The 27,079-nt window shown below is 38.1% G+C and overlaps 1 protein-coding gene across 1 annotated transcript; it reads left to right on the top strand.

The window, feature by feature from the left end:
• Positions 1 to 1,164: 1,164 nt before the first annotated feature.
• PCMT1 (protein-L-isoaspartate (D-aspartate) O-methyltransferase) lies at positions 1,165 to 20,120 on the top strand (the record flags this gene model as incomplete). Its single annotated transcript, XM_009585071.1, has 5 exons — positions 1,165 to 1,269; positions 4,710 to 4,830; positions 9,655 to 9,740; positions 11,286 to 11,455; positions 19,205 to 20,120. Coding segments are annotated over 5 exons (495 nt in total), but the record flags the coding sequence as incomplete, so codon positions are not given.
• Positions 20,121 to 27,079: the final 6,959 nt, after the last annotated feature.

The raw sequence follows: 27,079 nt of genomic DNA on the forward strand, positions 1-27,079 counted from the left end.
GCTCGTGACCGGCCACCAGCTGGATTTAAGTACATAAATCTAGAACAGACATAATTTTCCTGTGTTTCTTTATTTGAGATGAAGGATGAATAGAAGTATATATTTTGTCCTTGTGATGTTTGGAAAGTGTCAATACACAGTAAGTCTGCTCCTCTTGACTAAAAACTACCTAGTTGGGTTAGAATTTACCTAGTTATCAATCAGGAATTTCGTATAGAGATATTAATGATTGAGTACTGTGGCTAAGTGAGAAAATAAATATTAGTTACGTTTTCAAAGTTTTAACTCACCTAAGTCATTATCCTTGAATTATCCTAAGCTTAGCACTAGTAGTATATGAAGTGTTAGAGCAAAAAGGAAATACATTGTCTAAGCAAATGTTAACAATAAATGTTTTAACAATAAATCTTCTAATTATTTCTGTTTTCTGGGTGTGGTGGATTAAGCGGTAAGAGTGTGGTAATGGCTATCTCTGAAACATTAAAGAATGAATTGGTTTTTTAGTGTGTGACCTAAGCTTAGTTTGTGTACTGGTGCACCATGTAGGAAAGCAAAACTGCTCATGAAGTGTGTCTGTAGACTACTACATTTCATGTATGAGCCTGGCTATCTGCCTTTGTTAAAGGCAACCTCTTTTTCCTGCTCTTTGATTCAGCAAGTGTGCAGGTAATACAAGAGGTAGTTTTAATAGCCATTTTCCATGATGCTCCAGAGCTGCCTTCTTCCTAACTAGCCTCTGTCCCAGCATATTCCAATGTATATAGCATAATGATAAGCTGAATTCTTTATGGGCTGTATACTGCTGGAACAGTAAGAACCACCAGACCTGAAGAGAATTAAATTGATTTATGTTGTCTCTTCCAATAACTATATCTAAACTGAGTGTGAGCTAGAAGCTTGAATGGTCAGATGAGTTTACATCTATATGTACTAAAAAAAAAAAATATATATACGCACACACACGGTTTGTTGAAGTCAATGAAATAGCAATGATTATATCATGTAATTAACTTCCCCCCTTTTTTTGTAATGGAAAATAATTCTGAAATTTCTTACACAAATCCTCAGTGCATTGCCCAAAATCACTGAAGAAATGAACATATATTGGGTAAACTAGACACTGAAAATATTTTGAAATTTTCTGTCTCTGTCGTCTTCTCTTAGCATGCATATGCTCTTGAACTTCTGTCTGATCAGTTACATGAAGGAGCCAAAGCACTTGATGTAGGATCTGGAAGTGGAATCCTTACAGCATGCTTTTCACGAATGGTGAGATATTTAGTTTAATCACTTGACTATCAGAACTGCTTGAACTGCAACATAACTCTGAATTAAAGGCGGTGGGGAGAGCATCCTTCGTACAGTGGACTGATGTAGATTATACAGAAAATAATTTACTCTCCTGGGTGTGATTAGTACCCATTTCCTACCCTAGCTGATACTAGATGGTTGAGTTAAAGGACCCAGTAAATCATGTGGTGGTAAAGAAACTGCCTAGAGGGGAGGGGTTTTTTTTCTTGATTACACTTTAGTGGTTGCTTTATAGCTTGAAGGAAGGAGATGTTTGTCTTGTCCAGCCCAATTTTTATATTATCTTATGTAGCTATGAATGTTTCTGTTGTGATCAATTGTCATGTCTTCTTGCTATGATGAGAGCTTAGTGAAACCTAAAAGAATCCTATTTCCATAGGAAAATATATTGTATGTATATAAATTGTCTTTGAATTTAACTTTTTTTTTCTTGTTACTGTATTGCATGAGCATCAGTTTAAGTATCCATTTAATCTTTTCTAAGTTAAATATTAATTTATATTCTTTTTACATATTTTCCAAGTAACTTAATCTCTGGGTTGTTCAACTTGTATGTAAGGAACTCTCTGTGGTTCCACCCCATGTTACATCAGGAAAAAAAGATGAAAAAATTTGTTTTATGATGGCTGTTAACTACAGTACTGTTAGACTAAGTTATTAGTGGAATATAATCCGTTCTTCCTTCTCCATTCCAGGACTTTATCATTGCATTATAACTAGCAGAGACCTTCATTAAACTGCCAACTAGATTTTTCTTTTTTTGTCTTTCTGAGAAGTTAATTTGGAATATGGTGATGCACATGATAAATTCTCCTATGGGTTTTTTTTGCTACTTAGTTTTCCGTTTTCAAGCACTGATCTGTTGAGTCTGCAATCACTTCTGGTTTCCTGTGTTAAGAATTAGATAAGAATGTTTAGGATTGGGCAATGCGCTAGCAAAAGTATTTAGGTTTTTTAAGTGCTAGCTGCCATATTTAAAATAAAAAAAATTGTAGTTGAAATAAGTTAACCAAACTGCGGTTTAGAGAAAATCTTAAATATCACTTATTCAACTTTCTACCTATTATTTTTGGTCTAACTTTGTAGTCAATAATCAAGTGTTAATAGCATGCATGGGAACTCCAATCCTGCAAGTGTTAAAACTTTTGTCAAAGTTGTACGTATTTCTCACTAAAAAGTTATGAATGCGTAGAGGAATAGCCATTTTAGATAAGACGTGATAAGATGTGGTTGTGCACTTTTTTCTTTTAAAACAGCTATATAAAAATAGCTGAAAACATCTGCAGGGAAGTCAGAATTAGCACAGAAAGGAAATCTCTTTCCAATTTTGCTGAAGCTAATCACACCATCTTTTTGTTGCCATATGAATGTCATGTTCCTCTTCTGAATCCTCCTTGGTGGTATGCTGTGGAATGCCTTACGGACACGTGTTTTGTGAAAGATTAGATAAATACTTCTGTTTTGTTTGATAGCATTGTTACTGGGCAATATGGATCTTGCTTCATCCACTTGAATGAATGTAGATTAGACAATATGTACTACTCTGACTTTCTTTCTCTGTAAAGTTTTATCTAACAGTAACAAAAGCTCGAAAGAAGTGTATTATAGGGAATGGTGGTAAAGTGTTTTGCTATCAAATTCAATTGGGGATGTGCTTACTGGATCATGTGGAGGTTGCCTCTCTGTCTACTTGAGATCTAGAATGAATAGCTCGCATTTGCGGCACAAGTGCCTGAGTGCACATTGATGTCATGACAGCTTTACTCCTATGATGATAATCTAATTTGTGGTACTTCTGGGAAGGCTTTATGTTCACTTAGACTAGTAAAGCATCTTTAGGATTTTTGTTTGGGTTTTCATGTTAAACTGCTGTGATAAAATTATCTACAGAGCATACAAATTTAAGTAAGTTTATTCACTTTTGAAGGTTGCTGGCAAATTAAATTAATTGTAGTTTTCATCCTGTAAGTACTGGAATTATAAAAAGAGTGGGGTAGATTTTTATTCCAAACAGACCATGGAGATCCCAAAAATTGTGCCATTTTGCTGTTGTCTCGATTGCACACACTTCAAAGTTCCAGGGTAATAGACAGAGCTAACTGATGAGGGCTCAGCAATAGTGTAACAGACTGTGACATGTAGCAGGAGGTTGTCTTACTTTATATCAGGCTATTTCATGCTATGACCATTTTGCTAAATTTTAATTTCTGTGAAGTTACCCTTTGTTGGACTACACTGCATCTTTTGCCAGCTTCTGGTACAACCGACTGCCAGGTGTTCCTCCAAATAGTAACCTGTGGTTGTCATAGTGAAAACTTGCCATGTGTCTTGCTCTGTTTCAAAGGCTAGGCTGGTGGTCTTCCACTTGAAGAAGAAGAGATAACACTGCTCTTCGGATGTTTTTAACATAGGACTTGTCCATAAGAAAACAGAACACACACCCCCACCCATGTTATCCATAACCAGTTGTTAATTTTCCGTGTCTTAGCAACATTAGAATGTAAGATACAGAATCATAACTAATGCATTCAAATGTGTCCAAAGACAAAGCTGTATGACAACATGGGCTGCTAGGACATACTCTGCCATTGTGTTCTTTGAGCTGGATCCTGTTAAAAATGGTCAGGTTTTAAGGTTTGGATTCTTTTTCTCCTCTCTCCAAAACTGGAATAATTTTTCTAGAATAAAGACACAATTCCAGAAGAAATACCTGTAATGGAGAAGTTTTTGTTAGTAGGCCTTTTTTCCCCTCAGAATACACAGATCTTTTGTGACCTTTTGTGAGTTAACGAGCTCTCAAAAGTTCCACTCTTCCTGTGGAAGAGAGCTGTAAATCTGAAAGTAGATTCATGAATGCAAGGGTAGGTGGAAGGTAGTTTGTCCCTGACTGTTAATTGCTGCGTTTGCTTCTGAAAGAACAGGATTCTTGAGAAAACTTAGAACAAAATGCATGGCTTACTATTTTCCTTAAAGTAAGGTCTTCTCTAGAAAAACTTAATCTTTAAGTAAGTTTATACAACATGAAAGGAGGTTAGTTCTAGTTTTGTCCTTGAAGTTGTTACTTTCTATTGCAGGTAGTGCAAACACTCATCAAATTTAACTTTTAAAAATTCAGAGGAGAAATCTCCACTAATAGTATAACTTAATTGAATCACATGTCAAAAAGATCACTGTAAAAAGTATTTATAAGACTGTACTGACAAACTTTAATTAGCAGTTGCTTCTAGCAGTCAGGATGTGTCATTCTAAGCAGTAGTTTTAATAACATTGGGAAAATATACTACCACTTTACTGGTTTTGTTTTTATTTTAGAGAAATGGGCTCAGGAGATAGAAATACTCATTCTATAAAGAAAACAAAACTAGCAGAAATTATTCAACTGTATATTTTTATTCCAGGTTGGTCCCAAAGGACAAGTTGTAGGAATTGATCATATCAAAGAACTAGTAGATGACTCAATAAATAATGTCAAAAAAGATGATCCCACATTGCTGTCTTCAGGAAGAGTGAAACTGATTGGTGAGCATCAGACTGATATACTTACTAATTAAACTGATATTCTTTCTAGCAGCTGGTTGAAACTGACTGGAATTGGATGTGATTAAAAATTCTAATTTAAGAAGTTAAACCAAAGAAAGAGGAGCCAAATGAAAATTTAAAAATCCAAGTCATCTTTAGGCCTTTGAAAAATACCATCTTCATACAGTTTTGAGAATATGAGTTTTAGTAATCTTAAAGAATATGTAATCATTCTATAGGGAAGTGTTTTTCGGTGAAAGTAACTTTACATGCTGAAGGTCTGTCATGTTAAATTTGCTATTTAAAATTGGGTTTGAATGCACAACTTTTCTTGAATAAATGTACTATCATCTAAATTTGGGCATTTTAACAAAGCCTTCATACTTCTGATATAGTAATTGAGAAAGCTGCACACACAGTCAAGTGGAAAAAGTAATAGATTGCCTGTATGCATCACTGAAGTTTATTTCACTTGTTTTTTTAAATTAACAGTTTTTGTATGTTAGGGTAGTGATTAATTGACAGCAAACTACTTTGATTTAGTCAGAGTTACTGAGAGGAAATAATGCTAAAATGATACAAGGACAAGTATTTTAAATAATACTTATTTGACTAAAAAGAAAAAGATGTTGTTTTTTTTTTTTTTTAAGAAGATGCAAAGCTGGCAGGAGGAAAGCATTTCCTTCACTATCATTCTGTTCATTAAGTTTAAAAAGAAGTTGAAGGTCTGGATTATTTTGAGGTTTCTTACAAGGAACTTGCTTGGAAAAATTACTATTACGTGATGTTTGGCTCTTAATTACCATTTTGATTTTTTTTTTTTTTTTTTTTTTCTTCCCCAAATGAGGTACTTTTATAAATCTTTTTTTAAATAAGCTGATCAAATACAAGTACTTGTACACGTGTATAAAATGCAGTGTCCCTCACTGAGAACACTTATGCCTTAAACTTTCTTGGAAAAGAAGTTATACTGAGACTGTTGGGGCTGGAGAGTGGGAATAGGGGGATGATTTCCATTCTTGCTGTACAAGAGCAATTTGGACTTATGCTTCTGGTTATACCTGAAACAAACTCTCATGCTCTTAGGAGTCTAGAATTCTAAGTAAACATCATCATCTATATTATGTTTGACTGTGTAGCAGGATGACTAAGACTTCTGAATAGTTCTGTTGTGAGGTACATTTAAAAAAAAAATACAGATGGACAAGTAGCACTTTTGTGAATTAGGTGGAGAAGAAGAATGTTTCAACTGTGGTGGATTCCTGGGAGCTCTTTGTGGAGCTAGAATCCAAACAGAGCTGTGGGTTTTTTGTTTTTTGGGTTTGTTTGTTTGTTTGTTTTTGTTTTGTTTTGTGTTGTTTTTTTTTTAAAAAAACAAACAAACAAACCCCAAACACACCCCACTGCCAAACACAAACAAAAAACCCCTGAAAACCCAGGGTTGATTGGTGATGGCAACTGTATGAATTAAGACTAGGTAAGTCAGTTGCTGGCTTTTGACAGATATGCTTCAAACATTCACCATTGTTTTGTCACACCTCAGATATGCCATAACTGCATTTCAGAAGCATCGACATTATTTTGGCGTGTCTCAGTAATAGAGCTGCACTGAGAACTCAGAGGAGTAGGTATACTTAGGGTATATCTCTATTAGTTTGTGGGGTTTGTTTTTTGTTTTGTTTTTTCTTAAAATCAGGAGGGTGACTTTGAGGTGAATCTCTCAACTGCTTCCACTTACCACACTTTGGCTCATATGAGACTGCTCCTGGAGAACTCAAACTGATTCCTTTTGAGTGAACCTAGACTGGATAATGTGCTCTGAGAAGCAACCAAATATGTTTGATATGTTAATGGATATTAAGCCAGTAAGACTAGAACTAGACCAGAGCGATCATTCTGAAATGCGTATGTTGCATGGACATCAGGTTCTCAGCAAAAACTGTTTTGCTGTACAGATCTGCTTCTATTGTACTGCACTATTTGCTGATGCAGACATAGCCAGAGGGGATGAGGGTATTCTAACCACAGTGAAGTAGTTTTCGTCTGTTTCTGTGTTCATGCTACAATTCTGTGTGAAACAGGTCTGCACAGAGACACTGAAGGCTTAAGTACCATGATCAGCAGATCAGGTCTGGGTTCAAAAACAAGCTACAAAACCCTTTTATGTCAGAATGTCCTGACACTACTTCCCCCTTTATCACCACCTGCCACCCACTACTGTGATTACTTCATTAACAGGCTGCACGTAACTGGAGATCTCAGAAGGATGAGTGATGTTGTTCAGAATGTAAGCATAAGCTCAAAATTTGGGCTGCTGTTTCCCCTTGGACATTGAATAATGTAATAATTTATATCACATTGAATATATGGATGCCAACTTAACGTGTGTTTTTTGTTGTGTGTGTTTTTTGGTGTTGTTGGTTTTTTGTTTTTTTTTTTTTTCCTAAATCTTCTGGATATCTAGAAGTGTGTTCCCATTGTGGGTGGATGTATACCTGACTGCTGTAACCAGGAGAATTTTTGTGGATGTTAAAAGGGAAGAGCCATGCTGTGCTTGATGCATATAAAGGAGCATGATTTTTTTTTTTTTTTTTTTTTTTTTGGTGTGTGTGCTGATTTTGAAAATGGTAGCTTTGGTTTGGACTATTGATTCTAAGAGCAAAGGGTTTAGATGTTTTGGGTCCTTTTTACTACTGTCAGTGAAGTGATAAGATGTGCAGAAGTCGCATTTGGACTTCTCTGGGCAGCGCACAAGGGGCGTTTAAGTCTCAGAATACATGCATTCTTCAGAAGACAACTTAGCAGTTTCTTTCACAGCTGTTTCTTCAGCTTGGCAATATCTTCCTCTTTTGCCAGCAGTACTGGAGATCACTGCTTCTAATGCCTACTGCTGCATCTTAGGGAATGAGGGTTTATCTCCCTGTGTAACTAGTATCGTTCAAAGCAGTATTGTATGTTTGAGCTAAAGAAGTCTTTCTCCATTGCCTTCTCTGATGGAACAGCGGGTTGATACAGTAACATATCACTACTTCCTCTTTAGAGGAGGTATATTTGCTTAGTAGCACTGTACAAAGTGCATTGAAGTGGTTGTTCCAGTAGAACCCACTTTGGCAGAGTCAGAGAGATTAAGCCCTGGAAATACCGGAACTTTCATCTTCATTACTGGCAACAGTAATAAAAGCTGACTTAGTGGAATTGGGGATTGATAGGCATGAGTTCTCTTGAAGCATTGGCAGTTCTTGCTTGGCAGCTTCTACCTGTGGCCCTTGGTTGGAGCTTGTGCTGGTCAGAATTGATGATATGAGAAAATAAGTCACTGAGCTTTAAGGGGCTTCTCAGCTACTGGGGAACCATGCTCTCTTCTTATAGTCCTTAAGCTTTGGGTGTAGAAAGCCCTTGCAGGGTCTTGTTTCAGGACCTAATATGGAAGATGAGAAACTCCCCAATTTTAACCGTTTCAAGGAGCTGTCCAGATCTTCCTGTACACTCTTGGATACTTAAGGGTGTTGTTATTGTCCAGGTGGCCCTCCTTATCACTGAGGTCAAAATTAAACCTGCTATGGCCACCTTTTTCCTGCCTTGTGAGTTGTTGGAAGGCAAAAAGTTGACAAATTTTCAGCCTCTGGCATGGGCTTAGAACTACTTTTGACTTATTCAGCCTTTTAATTAACCCATGATAATAGTGATTGCACAGAAGTCAAAATTCAGTCTGAACACAGGAAACCCCAAACAACTACTTGTGCTGAGCAGAAGACTATGTTCATTAGTGTCGTTGCTTTTTCTTCTTGACTGATCACTGAGACTTCTGCACCCACTGAGTGTGAATTTATGGATAGTTTAGCCTCATTTACTTATTTTGTTCCTAAATAACTCTAGAGAGAGCTTGCCTAACTTGCTCTGAATTTCCCATTGGTTTCTTGTAAATACTATGGATACCACATTCATATAATCTTCTTTCAAAACTTAACTCAGGGTCTAGTTTAGTTTGCTACATTTCAGTGGCTTAAAAAAGCCAATCTGTTCCCCTTTCATCCTGCATAACTGGGATGGTATGAGACACCTGTGAGTGTGCTTCTCCATGAGTTCTCTACCAAAGCTGAAGCTGCATTGGTCACCCTCTGAGTAACTTAATTACTTCTAACATCTTCCAAGCAGCCACCTGGAGCTTTAGCCACAGGTCTGACCTGGCTATCTGTGTTAGTCCAGCAATTGTCTGCAGGAAGGATAGTGAGACCCATCTGCTGTCAAAGGGGTACTGCATTAATGTATGAGTGTAGGTTTGGACTTTTGTTCCAACTGGTAGTGCAGTTATAGGTGTATAGTCCATGTGAATACTTGCGTTGTCTTTTCCTCACCTTTGGAGTTTTCTGGTATGTGCTTCTGAGATTTAATGCTTTAGACTTATGATTTGCATAATATTTAGGAATGGTGTGCGTGAAGGCAAGGCAAAGCAAAGCGTATGTTCTAAGAGTGTAAATGAGGGGAAAAGTCACCTGCATTGGAATGGTAGGGCACATATATACTTAAGTATCTCTTCTGGGTGGACCGTGTGTCTCCAAGAACTTTCGTTATAAATCCATGCTTTGATTTCAGGTGTTTCAGTAATATTTCATATCTTTTATAAGTGTGTGTATGTACGTATGAGGGTGTTTTGTTGCATCTATTTTACAATTGTGTTAATATTTTTAAACTGACTTAATCATGTTATTACTGCTCAGCAGAAGAAACTGAGCATAGCCTTTTATCTACCTATAGATATGGCAGATCAGGTGTTTTCTCCACTCCTTTTGAAAATATTAAAAAAAAAAAAGTGTTTTCTTGCAGTGGGAGATGGAAGAATGGGATATGCAGAAGAAGCTCCCTATGATGCGATTCACGTAGGAGCTGCAGCACCAGTTGTGCCCCAAGCAGTAAGCCTTTATGTTTTATGTGTGTGATTCAGTAATCTCTTAGCTGTAAAGAACATTTTACATGCATATATATGTAAAATACTTGGTAGACTTGCACTGGTGGGAGTATCAGTGGGCAGGGTGGTATTACTGTATGGTGTGGGTTTTTTGTTTTTGTTATAATTGGGTTTCCTGTTGGTTTCCAAAAGCTGTATGTTCTAATAACTGTCCTCTAAATAAACATACTTTTAAATGACTTGTGCACAACCCTCTATTACAACAATGAACTGTAGCATTTTGTTTAATGAATTAATTTGGTTTATCAAACACTGAATTACAAAATTTAGGTATTTGTTTCCCAGGTTCCAAGGCGTTGAGCCTGTTGGAAAAGTAATGTGCTCAGCTGGAAGTAAGGACAATGCCATGTGTTTGTAGCTTTCAGAGTGGATACAGGGCAGTTCTTACTAGAGAAGCGGAAGAGTAACTAGGGACTTTAGAGTGTGCATACATGAAGTCCATTCTTGTAGATAAGATTTTTCTTTTTTTTCCTTTCATCAGGTGAATGGGAATATATAGCATGATTTTGTTGTGCTAGATACCAGTTAAGTTTTTTTAAATCTGAACTTTAATGAGGGATAATGAAGGACTGGAGGTTTGAGGTGCTATAGACAGGTTAGACATTTCCAGACATTGGTCGTTGGGTTTTTTGTTTGTTTGTTTTAGTTTGGGGTGGGTGTCGGGGGGTGTTCCCAGCAAAGTGTTGACAGATGACAGTTAAAAAGGTAATTTAAAGCTTATTAGTGAATGAAACAGTTCTTAATTATAACTTTTGTTAGTAACATGGATTAAGATTCTTTTCATGGTGTCTGAGAAGTACTGAATTTTCCTTGAGACTACTGTGATTAGCCTCGTTCTTTAATTATGAAAGCAAAAAAACCCCAAGCATTTCTCTCACATACTCTTTTACTTGTCACTTATCTTACTCATATTCATATATTTTAGACTAGTTTCATAAAATGTTCCATTCACAGAATGAAAGAGCAGCTGTTGGGTAGTGAGTGTATTGTAGAAAACTTAAAATTATTCCAGGAAGATAAATAAAAAAGTTACAAATCTCAAATCTTATTCTGAGGGCTTAAGGGGAGAACACTTATCCCAAAAATGTTAGACAATGGGCCTGTACTGGTGCACACTAAGTATCAAAGTTAAAATTGGCAGTTTAAAAAGATTGAATCTACTGTAAAAATAATTTGTGATTTACATATTTTTCCTCTCTTATGTAGAAACTAAAACTGCAACCAACCCAGTTAATCCAATTACTATTTTACCTTCTTTTGGAATTATATGAAATTATTGTGAATTTTTCTGTAATACCAGTTGTTGTACCATGTTGTTGTGATACTCTCATTTTCAGTGCATTTTTTATTTTTCCTAATTGAAGTAGTTATCTACTGCACAATAGTAGATAGATAAATTGTGGCAAAGCTATTAATCTAATGTAACAAACTTAGGATCCATCTTCTCTGAGGTGGCTGGTTACATTCTAATTTCTGTGTTGTGTTCTAGCTTATAGATCAGTTAAAGCCTGGCGGAAGATTGATATTACCAGTTGGTCCTGCAGGGGGAAACCAGATGCTCGAACAGTATGACAAACTAGAAGATGGCAGTGTCAAAATGAAGCCTCTGATGGGAGTGATATATGTGCCTTTAACAGATAAAGAGAAGCAGTGGTCCAGGTGGAAGTGATTTTCTGTTCCACTTCTTCCACACACATGCAAGGTGAAAGGGTGTGAATTTTAAGCAGATAGACTGCAAGGCCTGCCTTTGCTGCTGTCATTGCTTTCTGCTCCTCCATACCGTGAAAAGTGACTCAATCTGCATTGCTACATCACCAAAAGGAGGTTATGCTAAGTTTGAGTTAATTTAAAAGCAGAAGGAAAATATTGCATGGGTTGCACTTTGTCTCTTTTGGACATGTTTTCTTTAGTTTTTGGTGTGTTGAAGTTTCTTATTTGTTGTTTTGAACACAGTATTTACTAAATTTAAACTTCCCTTCTAATGAACTTTTTATAACTAGCTTGCCCAGTAATTAGGGTAAAGTGTAAAATACTACTTAAGAATAAATATTGTTTTGTCCTGTAAGTTAGTGGTAATTGGGTGTTCATTTTTTATTTTTCTGAAGTGTCACAAATGAAGAAAAACATTTGTAAAATCCTTTGTGGGAAACATAGATAATCTTGCGAGCACTTTCCCTCAGCCTCCAAGCAGCAGAAAGCGGAGAAGGTAAACCCTTCTTCCCTGAAGTATAAATGTAGTTGAGTAGTGTTCAGAAAATTTTCTGAGACATGTTATTAATGTCATCTGATAGGGACATATTTGTGTTTGCCAACACAGCAAACTCTAAAGGCTTTTCTAGAGGTGGTAAACTTTCCGATTTGCTGAATTGAATGACCAGTAACATAGACATAACACAGCTGTCAGCTTAAACCATGTTAGGCATTAGTATGCGAATGAACAAAGCAGCAGTCCTGTTTTGCTTCCTGGCAGAAAATGCTTGTGAATGTATTCTCTGCATTCACAAATTAATGAAGTGCATAGATGTGTATTGAGTTCTGAAAACAACTTTTGAGCTTTATAACTCCTAAATTTAGATTTTTGGGGTTTTTCCCTTGATATTCTGGAGAATAGCTTGTGATGTGGAATATTTAGAGTGATAAATGAATACTTAGAGTTTAAGCTATCAAAATGACCATAAAAAGTAGAAATAAAGCAGTTTGCATTACTGCTGCTTACTGAAACCTCATTTCAGTGTTTCTTGGATTACTGTATAGCTGCCATGTACAAATTACTCTTAGAACAACTTAATGAGTTACTCCTTAGTTCAAAGCTTGTGAAGCATGCTTGCTATTCAGATGTTTTGTATTTGTTATGCAAATTAATAATTTCTCTCAGCGTGGTACTGAGGGGTTTCCTGCCTCTTGTAAGGCTCTGGAAGTCTTGCTTTGTGGTCAGTTTCCTCCTCTGGCAAATGTGGTGGACTTTATTCAAGTTTGGAGTCCATGCTCTGCTTACTCCAGAAAAGAGAAGTATTCTTCTTAAGTCTTCCTTTTTCCAGAGAGGTTTTATAGATTTTTATCCATTTCCACCTGATCTGATTATAGCAGCAATTGTGTTTTTTCATAGCAGCAACGTGTGTTCTTATAAATAGTGTTTATTGAAGGGTTTCTGGAAAGATGGTGGTTATCCTTTGCTGCTCGTGAAGGTGGTGTAGTGTATTAAGGACTAGAATTCTAAGGTCTTTGCATCTCTTCTGTGCAGCTTTGTACTCACTTTTTTCTGCTAGCTCAGGAAGAAGTAATAGATTGTCTTTGGGCCGCCTTCAGTCATGAGTATTGTGGGGTTATTTTCCCCAGATTTTCTTACCAATTTCTGTTCTTTTCTGAAATACGTCTTGATTTTATTTATTTATTTTTAATTTAAGTGTTAAAAATATACATTGGTATTATCAGAAAAGGTAAGTGCTTAGCCTGAAGGGTTACCTTGATCACTACGGTGGCATAGAGGCTTCTTCTTGCTATGTACATTTAAATTTGGTTCAGACTTGAAAATCTCTGTTAAAGGAAATCTCAGAAGTCCACTTCTTGTAATGTTTGGGGTTTTTTTAATTGTCCTTTTTGTGATCTGAAGAAAATTCCCATTCCCTTCTCAAGGATAACTGCCAGTGCACTGCTGACGTTACAGGAGGTCACATCTGTCTTTTTTGTTGTTTTTCCTTATTGGTGAGTCCAAAGTGTATGGTCAGCCAGCATTGCTAAGGAAACTCCTAATTATAAGTCAACATTTGTTATCTATGCTAGCATCAAAGATGAAAGAGGTATTTTTTCTGCACTTCCTGGATTTCAATTTATCTTTTCCTAAATTGTTGAAGACCTGTAAGCAGAGATCAATTAGCAACTCCTCTGAAAGAGCATCTTTAAGTCTTTCTGTAATAAAGAGCTGTAGTGTACGAGAGACTCTAGTTGTTGTAAATCTAAAATTAATTGAACAATTATCTTTTTTTAGAGTAGCTCAAGAATTCTGTGTGTTTAGCTTGTCATTTTCTTAGTTTACATTATGTTATGCAGTTTCATTCCTAATGCAGATAACTGTTTCATCATGTCAAGAATTGGTGTCCCTTCACAAAATACAATCAATAGGCCAGCAGCATTTTCCTAGACTAGCAGACCTTCCAATTGGCAAGAAAGAAGCCACTTGAAGTTTTGCTTAGCCATTCCCATGTTAGAGAATTTAGTAAGTTCCTTACTAGGGCTGCAAGGTGCTCTTTACAAAACAGCACAACAGTGACTTCATCCCCAAGTGGTGTTGGAGGTCAAACCTACCTTCAGACGCTTTGCATCATTCTTCATTATGTAAAACTGGAACTTCTAGCAAAAGAAAATCTGGACTAGGTGGAAGGAAAAGACTCCTTGGATTTCAATAAATTGGTGTGTGGTGCTAAATAAAGAATCTTATTTTGTGAATATTGTTGGATTTCTTTAAATTAGTCCATAATATTCTAGTTTAGGTTCAGCTGCAGTAGTATTTTTAAGCTCCAAACATTAGTGGGAATCCTCAAATGTGACTCCATGAGACATTTGGAAGTAGAATATACACAGGAACCCCACCTCTCGTACAAAATGAAATGGATTAGTGTGCCAGAGATCCAGCAGTAGGTGCCCACTTATGTGACTATGCTGGTAAGGATGTTTATCCTTTCACATAAAAATTCCCAATTATTAATTGTTTTTTTTTTTTTTCCTTACTGATAAGTAGGGAGGAGAGAAGACCTCTTCTGCCGCACAGTTGAGAACACAGCTTATTGGCTACCTTATTGGCAGTTCTGGTGTAAAACCAGTTCCCTCTGGTTTACTTATCTGTGAGAATTCACTTACTACTTATATGGAGAGACAAGTTAAAGAGGGTAACAATGTAAGGAATATTTAGCAATGAGTCTCTGTTGCAATCATGGATTTTATTTCCAAACAGGCAGCTGTTTTAAAAAGTTAACAAATTACTTTTTTTAACTTAGAGTATTGCATTAGTAGAAATTATTTATAAATGTCATGCTAAATTCCTATTTGCTGATAAAATACAAAATTATAATGACAGTATACCCTTTCTGAGCAAAAAATGCAATGACTAGACCAAGGCTATTACTGTATCCCACTTATGTCTACATACCCCATGATTAAGTACCTTTTTGGAAAATGTGTTTATTAGGAAATATTTTAATATATTTCTGCTTAGAAACTCTTATCCAGTGTTTCAAATGCCCCTGATGAGCTAGTTGTCTGATTTCAATTGAAATTAGCAGGAATTGTTTGCCCAGAATTCTTTTGGCTATGCAGCCTCATGATTGTGGTTGAAGTTTTTATTTTACTTTGGCAAAAAGAATCTCTGCACAAAATATTTTAGGTTAAATTTAAAGTTTATGTGTTACGCAAAAATGCATGTGATGTAACATATAATAGGTTGCAGAGAAAATGCCTTTTCTTTGTCACTTCAACCTACTCTCTCAATTTGATGATTGATCATAGCAAATAATAAATAATTTATAACAGCACCTTTCCAGATTAAAAATGCTACATGTCCAAATATTGCATCTAGTTACCTTTAAAATTACAAAGGGAGAAATAATTGGCTGCTGCAACACTACACAGATACTGAAATTCAGAGTGTAGCCTAATATGAATGAGAAATACAGTATCAGTAATGACAGCATATTTTTCATAGATGAATGATCTATCAGAAAGGGAAAGTCAGATGCTGCTTAATGACAAGATCCACTGCAAAGTGGACAAAAAGAGTGAGGTACAGATTTCAGATAAATTTATAAATGCTCATTCAAATATGTAATTTGAATGCCTTTCACCAAAGAGGTGGAGACACATTGCAAAACTTCATTACTTACCTGTATCCCAAGCTTCTGTTATTTCTTATTGTTGATAAGACTTGTGATTTTTATTTTTTTCCATAATGAACTCTGACACTTACCTGAAATGCTACCTATTAGATTTTTCTGAGAATGTTTCTTAGTTTGTTGTTGGATACTCCCAATGGGAAATGTGGAATATTCTTGTGTATGTTTTCCCTACTAGTAAGCCAAAATTTTTCAAACTTTCTTAAATTTATTTTTAGCATGGTGATTTTAAGTACTGACTTCTGAAATTTGCTTTAACTTGAGCTTATAAAGTTGCTTTGGTGCCTCAGTTGACAATATTAGATGAGTGATTCCCTTGCTAGAATTCCAAGGGCCTGAAAAGGACTATTGTGATGACTTAAAACCTATTGCTTACTAAGCAGGAGCTAGTAAGCAGTTTGGAAGGAGTACATATATGAAGGTGGGGGGAAATTACATGAGTTGTGTAAGAATCACAGCAAATAGTCATGGCCAGGAAAAAGGGAGAAAAATACAAATTAATTAGTAGATCTTTCCTATGGCTCTAGAGGACAACAGGATATTTTTAACAAGGAAATAGCAGTTGTCTTTTGAGTGTCTTTTTAGGCTTTGAGGCAGGATAGATCTTTCACTGCTGGGAGGATAGGCAAGTGTCCTGGTTTTTACCAGTAGTTGAAACCTGGTAGATTTTGTAGCTTGGCAGCTTCTGATCCATACAGCTGAAGTTCAGATCAACTGATGCTGGTTTGCAATGTGCATTTAAGTCCGCGAGCTGTTCACAGTAGGTGGAAAGCTGAGAAGTGATGATCTAAGACTTTTCTGTAACTTTATGATATATATAATCATAGAATCATAGAATAGTTTGTGTGGGAAGGGACCTTTAAAGGTCACCTAGTCCAAGCCCCCTGCTGTGGGCAGGGACATCTTCAACTAGATCAGGTTGCCCAGAGCCCTGTCCAGCCTGACCTTGAATGTTTCCAGGGACAGGGCATCTACCACCTCTCCGGGCAACCTGTTCCAGTGTTTCACCACCCTCATAGTAAAAAATTTCTTCCTTATATCTAGTCTAAATCTACCCTGTTTTAGTTTAAAACCGTTCCCCCTTGTCCTGTCGCAAGTTGCCCTGCTAAAAAGTTTGCTGCCATCTTTCTTATAAGCCTCCTTATAAGCCCCCTTATAAGCCCCACTCATCTCCCTGAAGCCTTCTCATCTCCAGGCTGAATAACCCCAAATCTCTCAGCCTTTCTTCATAGGAGAGGTGTTCCACCCCCCTGATGATTTTTGTGGCCCTCCTCTGGACCCGCTCCAACAGGTCTATGTCTAATCCAATAGTGCACATACAAGCTCAGCTTCTCAACAATAGAAAAAAAATGCTGCATAATTTTAACACATACATCATGGATTGTTTGGGCTGGTATGCTGTTGTTAGATTAATGAGTAGTGAAGGTGAGTGAAAAATCTCTGGTGGGAAGCTGATCCGCTTTCTACAGTAAATGTTCTAATAAACAGAATATTAAAATCTTTATTTTGAAAGCAACATCTAGGATATACTTAACTTACAGGAACATTACTATTTGGTCAGGAATAGCTTAAAGCAATGCAAAATACAAGCAATTAAAATATTGAAATGTTAGCATCACTTAATTGAATTCTAAATACAAATACCATTTTGTAAAAGAAAAGAAACCGCACTTCAATACATTAAGTGCGTTAGCAACATCATGCAAAAACCTTGCTAACGTCTGTGGCTGGGTAAAATTATCATGTTTAATAGTTTCAGAGTAAATGTGGAATTTTTCTTAGGTTTACAATTTCTTGAGGATGTAGCTTGGATTTAAAGGATTAAGAATTATTTGTCACAGTAAAAGGCCAACCTTCTACAAAGCTATGAGAGTATGTGGTAGGAATCAGGATGAAAATCATATCAGCAATTAGGCATATGAGACTAAACCAGCAATAGCAGTAGTCATTACTTACATACGCTTTTTGAAGTTGTAAATATTAACTGATGATGCAGCTCCTGGAAACATTAAGGGTGAATGAAATACTTGTCCTAATTCACCGGCACTGCCTTTTAAACTGAGTATCAGATGTTCACTTACTTTCATCTGTTTAAAGTAAGCAAATACCCTTTCTGTGAAATAGGCTAATGTAGAGAACTTCAAACCTTTGGTTATAAACAGATTTTTCTTTACCCCTGCCAAGATGTATTCTTCTCCGTTTTGCTTTTTTCTGCTTTCTGTAATTACTGCAACACTGAAGCTGTATGGTTAGTACCTCACTATTAGAAGGCAGTGCAAAGTGCAAATATTTATCATAACAAATCACAAGGTTTGCATCCCAGCTGCATTAGGTAGAAAACTAGTCATTTGAGCACTAGATGCAACAGCCTTTTCAGTTGCTTTTAAAATGTTTTGCATGCTGTCACTCCATGCTATGTGATTCCTGAAGGATAATAATGCCTTTGCAACTTCAAAGCTTTTGCTTGTGTGCATGTAGCACTATATTTTTGTGCGTTAGTTGGCATGATAGCTGGAATTACTATTGTGTATTGAGCCAGCAATCACATTAGTGAAGTTTTGCTTAATTCGGACAGTGTTTGCTTTAGGTAATGAGGGTGATGTACCTACTAAAAGAAAAATTGCAGCAAACTTGTTGTGAGCTTACAGATTGTTTGTGCCTTGCGGGAGAAAAAAAAAAGCAAACACTTCTGTTTGAATTTTCTGACATTCGTAATGGTACAGTGCACAGCTTTCAGATTTGATGGACATTTTGCATTAAAGTTAATGCTTTAGAAATATTAAACAAATCACTAATATATGATAATTTCACTGCTGGAATATGGGTTCTATGGGTTTCCTGTTTCAATGTATTTTAAATGTCCTGCAGGAACAAAAACCTGCGTCTTCTAGATTCCTCATAATGATTTAGAGAGACTTCTTGATGCATTCTTTCTACTACCTGAATCTCCTTTTAACACATGCACACACACCCCACCCCACCCCCACCCCTTCCATAACCTAGTCCTGATTTAGCATAGTTCCTTCAGGAGCTAATCGAGCTCCTCTGTGAAATAAATAAAATAGGTGGTACAAACTGCATGATGTTGATGAGAGATTGTGTTCCTAGCTTGCTTGAAAGACTGCAGCTGAAGCTAAACTTGCCTCTTTGACAGCTACAGAGAATGGTTTTTGCCAATACTGTCTAGTAAGTTGGCTCAGTTTCTTGCCGGCATGTAACCAACAGAGTTTGGATGACAGGTAGCTGTGTGGTGCGGGGGTTGTTCGTTAAAGCAAATGATCCATTAAATGTAAAATAGAGGGACCCATATTTCATGATACGTCACATTATAGTATGAGATGATATGGGATTGCTCTTGCCTTTCCTTTGTGTGTGGGTTTTTTTTTTTTTCCCTAAAATGAAGAGACTTCAGAGGTTTTGCTGATGTGCTTGAGCACTTAAGTGTAATCTGATTGAGTATCAAAACTTTTCAAATATGATTTCCAAGGGGAGGAGAAACATAACTGCATGTGTTTTCTTTCTACAGGGATGAATTGTAAAAGCTACATCATCTTGACCCAAACATAGTGTTACAGTGGACTGCTCATCTCCAGTTCTAAAAGCTTTTTGAAAACCAACAGCATTGCAGCTTGTTTTGGACTTCGTTATACTGTTGTTATCAGCATGGAAAAGCGTGGTGTTTGTTTTATTTTTTTTTTTAGATGCTCAAGGCAAATCTGATAAAGAAATGGTGGAAAGTTTTATGTGGGCACTGTTTTATTTAACATGCCTTTATTTTACTTTCATCAAAGTGAATTTCTGCAAAACTGCAGATAAAGACCTATAGCTTGTGAACTCTAATTTTGATGGGGGTGCTTGAACACTCACTTCTTTCGGCTCCTGTGTCCCTTGGTAAAACTGCTTCTGTGCACCTTATGACACTACGTAGGTAATACCAGGTTTTCTGTGTTCTGATGTCTGCTAGATGCTACTAAAAGGAGATGAACTTCCTTTTTAAGCTTTTGACATGGTGTCATAGACTAGCATGTAGTAGATACAATCAGCTGCTTTATTACCTTAAAACCAGGCATTTGTATATATTAAACAAGACATCAGAGGTGGGTGGCCGCTCTTATCAAACATTGCTGTTCAAGTTGGATATAACAGACATGGTTTTCCCTTTCCTTCTAAAATTAGTTAATGGAGTCTTGAAATTCTGTTTTGCTTTATAGCTCACAACTGATGTGATGCACATGGATTTAACTCTGTAAATATGATGTAAACTGTGTCCCAATCACTGAACAGTTCATGCAATGCTGCTTTGCCAAATAAAGTTAAAAGCAAAAGGGGGGTTGTGTGCTTGTGTGAAGATTAGGATCAGTATGTAGTAGACTACTGAGAGATGGATCGTTAGATTATTTATTAAAAAAAAAAATCATTTGGTTCTGAAAGAAAGTTGCTTTTGGCAAAGCCATTTGCTGTATTAACGTTCTCATTTTTCTAACTGTGGGCACCCAGGAAAAATTCTAGCTTTTTAGAAAGTGAATTCTTAATTGCTGTACAAAGAAAACATGATACATGCAGAAGGAATAATGAATCCTGGACACCTAAGTACAGATAGAGATGCAATTGTTCAATTTTCATGTAGAAGAGTAGTGGAAGGCTATAAACCTTTTTTTCTGCCCCAGGTTTTCTGTTTTCGTGCTGCAAAATGTCAACAGCAAATTGCAAAGCAGTACAGTAAGGTGAGCTGCTTTGGGAAGGGGGGGAGGTGTGTCTTGAGTCATCTTGCTCAGATTTGAGCAACCAGGAATTAAAGTAAACAGCATGTTATCGTTATTTTCTTTTCTTATGGTAAAAAGGATCATAGAATAAAATAACTTGTATAAAACAACCCATAGTAATCACTGCAAAAATATATTTGACTTTTTGTGATGGAACAGCAATAATTTTGTATAGGATTAATCCCTGAAAGCATAAAGGTTAAAATTCAAAGGCCTCTGAATATGAAAGAGGAACATTTTAAATAACCTTCCTTTTGAAGGTCAGCCCCATCCTATTCCTGTGTAAAAATTACGTATCGCTTTATTTATTTAGATGTTTGGAAGTTAATGTACCACCTCCTGATCTGACTGCAGCCTGGGAGCACATACACAAAGATTAATCTTGTAAAGGAATTAATATAGCGTGTATTCTAGAAAATACAATTCAGAAAAACCCACTTGCGTCTGACAAATTTGTACTAACCCACAATCAACTGTGAATCTAGTTCTTGGTGTTGAAGTGAAATATCTTAAATGATGCATGCTAATGTTCAACCTTTTGGTCACTGTATCATTCAATTTGAGTTCAGCTTTATTTACATCTTCTCGCTAATTTAATCAGTGAAATGAAAGATATGAGCTCAACTGTATCCAAACTCTTGTCTCTGGACACAGTGTAATAAGCCAGCCTAGCTTGGAAGAGGTGATAAAGAGGTGATAAAGCTGAGACCTGGCGACAGCTTTTTTTTTGGAGAACCACTTCAGGAGGTGTAAGACTTCAGGGACCAAGGCTGTTGGGATTAGTGCACCCATTCTGCTGAAGGGGTCGGTGATAGTCAAGGTACTGAGACAGAAAGGAGTATCCAGGAGTAGCATTTAGGAATTGGAAAATGAAAACCCCTCCATGATGGAGCAATGGTTCTGAAGTAAAAACTCCTTGAAGAAGAGGACAAGTTGAAATGCAGAAGATTTGAAGAGCTTGAATAAGTGCTGTGTGAACTGTCTGAATTGCTACTTTGCCAAATAAATTGAGAGGAAGCTGTATCTAGGTGTCTGTTTTTCTGTTTGTTTTTTTTAACCTTCACAAGACTTCATGTGGCCAAAAAGAAAGCAAGCATGTATAAAAATACTGGTTTACTAAATGACCAGAACTGTGTGTCTGTTTTCAGTTAGTTAATGTGTTGCAGCATACTGCAGCAGTTACCAAGCCTGGTAATGCCATATGGAAAATAAGTGGAGTTTTACTTGGCTGTTTGGCATTTCTTTTAGTTCACATCTATGTGTTTTGGGGAACAGGCTGTGTGCACAGTGCATGAATTCTGCCTGCCATCTGTGGTTGAATCCAGCTAGCTAGGAGTTGTATGATCTACCACTTGCAAGGATTAAAGTTTATCTCTTTCTAAGAGGTGGAGTGATGTTTCACTGGATTGTTCTGATCACCTCTAAGCCAGAACAACTTGGGAGAACAGATTGGCTGAACCAGTGACAGACACTTGTCCGGTTGTTTCCAGGGATCAGACAGAAGGGGACCTCCAGGGTCTGAGCGGAGGAACCAAGAGCCCATACCTGTATCTTGAAAACTCACAAACAGCTGTGGATGCTCTGCAGAGAAGAGCAGTTTGGCGTGCCGTATGGATGCTTTCTGTTTACATAGCAAGAATTACCTGTTTATTCACTATTTCCATTCAAACTAGCCTGCTAACTTGAGGGCATAGAGACCATTACATGATTTTGGTTTTTTGGATGGAAACTAGCGCCCAGAGGGTGCGCACGAGCACTGCTGGTCGAGGCCACCTGGATGATTCCTGAAATGTTTTGTAGTCAGCAAGTTTGAAATGGGCAGTAACGCCGGGAGCGGGGGAGCTCTATGTGGTAGACTCTGGAGCATCCAGCTGGCAGCAGTTCTCTCCGCGTGTGCAGTGTTTTTGTGACAGGGTGACAAGCTCCAGGGTTTTCGAGTGTGGAGGGACTATGGAATTCAGCATCAGCACAAAGAGGTAAACTAAAATGCCCAGAGGAAAACTCTGAACTAATATTGTCGTTCCTGCTAGAAAGAAGGGTGTTAACCCATTCTTAGAACAGCAGTGTTTTCTTCCTTTTACTTGTTAATGTGCCCTAGGATGTGCTGCATTTGATTTAAATGCAGTTCACAGAAAGAGGGTATGATTGCAATTCCTTCTCAATTTTGACATGATGCAAAGGATGAGTAATGCAAACCAAACTCATGATTTGTATCTCTGGTTCCATTTAGCTGATTTTTGAGGTGGAACACATTATGATGCAGTTAGAAAGATCAATAATACTAATTACCTTTATGGAACCCTTGATCGTTGTCCCAAACGATGTGGAAGAGGTATTGTGCTGAAGCAAATGAGCAGTGGTCCTGGCTCAGCAAAAAGGCGTGATGAGGTCACGCAAGGACATTGTGCAGAACAAAACAACACCCAAACAAAAAAACACGGAAGGAAGCGCTCCCCAGAAGGCAGCCTGTGTGCAGGGGGATGCAGGAGACGATGAGGTCTGAAATTGGTCTTTTGCATTTCAGGACGTCCAGACTTTACACATCAGGAAGTGTATGCTGCGGTATACAATGAATGGATTCAAGCATGGGGTTTAAGTTGGTTTTGTGGACTTGTACAGTTTGCCTTTGTTGGCTCTATTTGAGTTTTTGTCCGTCTGCTTATAATTGTGAAAGGCTGAAGACCAGTTGTGGGAAGTCCACAGACACTCTTAAGGTATTATAAACTCTTCTGCCTTTACTATAATCGATACGTACTTGTGTGCTCAGAGCACCCACTGGCAAGGTTTGGGTTTCCGTGCCTCAGCCAGGTCTGAGGAAATCAGCTTGGACTAAAACTTGGCCTTACGCAGGCAGAGATGCTATAAACTTTCCTATATGTGTCCTGTTTACCTCCCACGTTTCATTCTTGACATACAGGGCTGCTTTCTGTTCCAGGTGGTACTTTTATACGCAGCACAAATTCATAACGCAGCTGATGCATTCAGAGTTTTCCTATGAAAGGCTGTTACTGTTCTCTCACACTCTTGGCAGGGTGTTAATGAGATGCTCAGCAGAATGTGCTCAGGAACTAAAATCATATTTCTTTAAATTCTGAATTGAATGGACATATTGTATTGAGTTGGTGACATATGTATGGAGGAGCTCCAGCTGCCAGTTGAAAATTGCCGGAAAGCTTCAAGAAGGAGAAATGGAAAGAACTCACTTTGTGTCTCATCACACGAAACTTGAAAACTGGAAAGACTTAATCCCATGCTTTTTTCACAAAACTCTGTTTTAGTAACAACAGATTATTTTCATAAAGATTGTTGACGGAATTCCTCTGAGATCTCACTTTGGTCTTTTCATGTTTCTTTGTAGTCCAGCCATTTTCATCACATGCTTCTGAGGAACTGACCTGCTACGTATTCTTGAAAACATTCCCTGAAGCTACTGAGAAGCTGAAGTCCTATTTTCAGCCATGTTTAGGCATACGTTTGCATCTTACGTGTCTTTATTATGAACAGATTAAGTATCTTGTTTACCATGTTCTGCCAAATCCTTTTTTTGCTCTAATGGAGAAAGGGTACCTGAGGTTAATCAGTAACTTTTGTTTCAGGTGGTTTATGGACTAGGAGGACAGGCTCGAAGGCCTCTGGTTAGGGAAGTGGGTGATTCGGAGCATCTGCTTAGACTAATGCTCCGATCAGAGCTCCAGAGAAGTTTGTCTCCTCTGGCTATAGAGGCAGCCTCAGGAAAGTCATCTCTCGTGCATGGAATCAGCCTTCAGGGACGCTTTCCTTATAGTCCAAATTTCCATTGCTGCCTGCTTTCAAGTCCTCTCCAGTCTGCACCCATTCAAGCTTCCTGCTCCCTCTGTGCCTATGCTCTTCAGTCATTTGTTTTGACTCTCAGTCCTTCACAGCACTGAACCTTTCTGCTTTGGCTGTTTTTTCTCAGCCTGCTCAAAATACACTTTTCATTGATTTATGAGTGGTTTATAACTGTCAGCCAGGAGCCTTACAAATGCAAAAATTAAAATTCTAGCAGGTATCTTTAAAAACTTGTTTCTGACCTGGCTTCTCGTGCTGATTCAGCCCTTCTAGACTTCTCTTCGTTTGTGTTTCAGAGCTCCAGCGCAGAATGCAGTGTTCAGCAAGTGTTTCTGTTGTAGTACAAATGTATTTGTAGCCTTACATTCTCACTTTCTGACTTGTTTTCAGTAATTATTCGTTGAAAAATATATAGCAAAGTTACTGCTACACATTTTTTTCCCCCTCTAAATATTCCCTGTTTACAGCATGTTTCCCTTTTCTTACTCAGGTCAAGCCCACTTTTCCCTTTGCTTTTACTCTTTTAGCTTTTGCCATTAGAAACCAAAAAATCCCAATTCCTGATGCTCATGAAAGCAGCAAGCACAGACCTCAGTGATGTGAATTGTCGGGGCTTACTGGACAGGCTCTCTGTTTTGGGGTGGTGTGTTTGTGTTGCTATTGATTCGTGCCTCCCACTCGCTCTGTGGAGTTTGGGATTGAAACTCTTATGCTTTATCTAGGATTTAAAAAGCAAACGGAGCATCACACTGACCTATTTCAGCCTTTTTGTTTTGCAAATGTGCTTTTGGAACTGCCCCGGCTATAGTCCTGCAGTGCTATGGAAAGACTACAGCCGGGATGTTCAGGCTAGGATCCCCTGCAAAAAGTGGGCAGCACGCAACCCACATTACGGGAAAAACCTGACTTCTAATTATGGATAAAACTCAGGTAAGTATTGCTTGTTACTTTGAAATAATTTGTACCCTTAAGTGTATGTAAGTTGGTCTGAAGGGCAAAAGTGATGTCACCGAAATACATATCTTGATCAACATTAAAATACACCGACAAAACAAATGGTAATGACCTCTCCTAACACACAGAGGAGTAACATCCACAGGTATATGCGATCAGCGCAATCAGTATTCTCTGCTTATCTGTCTAAAGCATGCTGGTAGTAAAAACAGCTGGACTGAGCATATTCCCAGATGTGTGGATAGACACATGTCAGTGTTAAAGACAGCAAAAACACATCTGACAAGCCTCAAATAGTGATGATTTTCACACAGAATATCCGACTTTGCTGCAGCGTAAGCACTGTAAAACTCCCTAGCTCCTGAGGTTTGCATGAGAAGCCATGAAAGCAGTTAGCAATGCAACCATGAAGATGGGGTAGGAGCGGTGCCTGCTCTGAGCGCTCCTTTGTGATCGGAGAGAGAGCCCCAACCTTGGGAGCGGCTGGGAAGGGGCTGCAGAAGAGGCATCAGGAGGCAACGGCTGGGAGACGCCTGGGGAGAAGGGGGCAGCACCCCCCGCGTGTCGACAAGGGTGTCTTGCCACAGCTTTTTCTGCTAGTGCTCAGATGTGCTCTGGCTCGGTAGTTCAGTATTGCTTATTTAAAGTCAAATAGCATGAAAGCTATTAAATGAAAACACATGTTATTGAGACCAGTGTGTATTAATTGCAGGAACTGCCAAGCCAATCTGTTATTTTGCTAACTTTGTCTTGATCTTCACCTAGCTGGCGATGCCCAGGCTTTCTGGTAAGGTGCAAACTTTTTATTATTTCAGTCCAGCTGTGGAGTTTGCAATTCCCTGAGAAGTAACAGGCCTCAGGCTGGTGGTCTGCACAGCAGCAACTGTCACCATCTCCCCTCCTAGAAAGAAAAGTCCGTGGGAAGACTGTGGCAACTGTAACATAGCGATAGCTAGACTCCTGTGCCACAGCTTGCTGTCTGCTGCTCTCGCTCCAGCTCTGCTTGGAGGTGTTTATTCTTGGCTTGTCATATGCGAAATCCATGAAGGCTGATTCCACTCGCAGCAGCACAGCCACAAAGCCTGCTGTTGGGTAAAGTGATTGGAAAGCTGAGCAGCTTCTCGCACCACAGCTGTACGGGCTGGCTTATGCTCCGTGTGGGATCTCGTTGTTGTCCTGCCCGGAAGAACAAAACCAAACCTCTCCTTCTCCTGCTGGCTGCGTCCTGGAGTAATGGGTTTCAGTAATAGGAGCACTATGGGCACAGTGAGAAAAGACTACTTTTCTTGCTGCTGTGGTAAGATGGTGAAGGAGAATTAGATATTTAATTAAAAACCCAAACAAATTTCAATGATGGGAAATAATACCCCATCCAGATGGGCAGTGTGTCTTTCCTAGAAGGCTGTATTTAAAATGTGGTCTTCAGCAGAAGGTCTCCTAGACCCAATGTAATGCTGAAGTACGAACAACCAGACTTTGCCTAACGTGGCAGGAGGGCTTTGAGCAAGGAGCACTGGCAACCAGATTCCCCGAGCGGTTGGCACAGCCAGCTCTGCGACCACTGTCCTGCTCAGCTCAAGTACTGCTCGAGAGACAGGTCACGGAGGTAGACACCCTGTTCTTCTCGGTCTTCCCACAACAATGTATCTCAACAACTCCCCCCACCATACACGTTCCAGCTTCTTTTAAGGCTGTTTCACAGAGAGGAAAAATGTACTTCTGTCTGCTCTCATGCTATGGTCTCGTAGCACAAAATTTAGCTGGTAGCTGAAAATACAGGCAATGCAAGAGACGTAAGAATAAAATAGGTTTATTAGAGCTATTTTACATAAAGTAATCAAGACTGAGCAACTTGAAGAACTATACCATGGCAA

Source organism: Fulmarus glacialis, unplaced genomic scaffold (genome assembly GCF_000690835.1).
Source record: "Fulmarus glacialis isolate BGI_N327 unplaced genomic scaffold, ASM69083v1 scaffold17099, whole genome shotgun sequence".
Classification (NCBI taxonomy): domain Eukaryota; kingdom Metazoa; phylum Chordata; class Aves; order Procellariiformes; family Procellariidae; genus Fulmarus; species Fulmarus glacialis.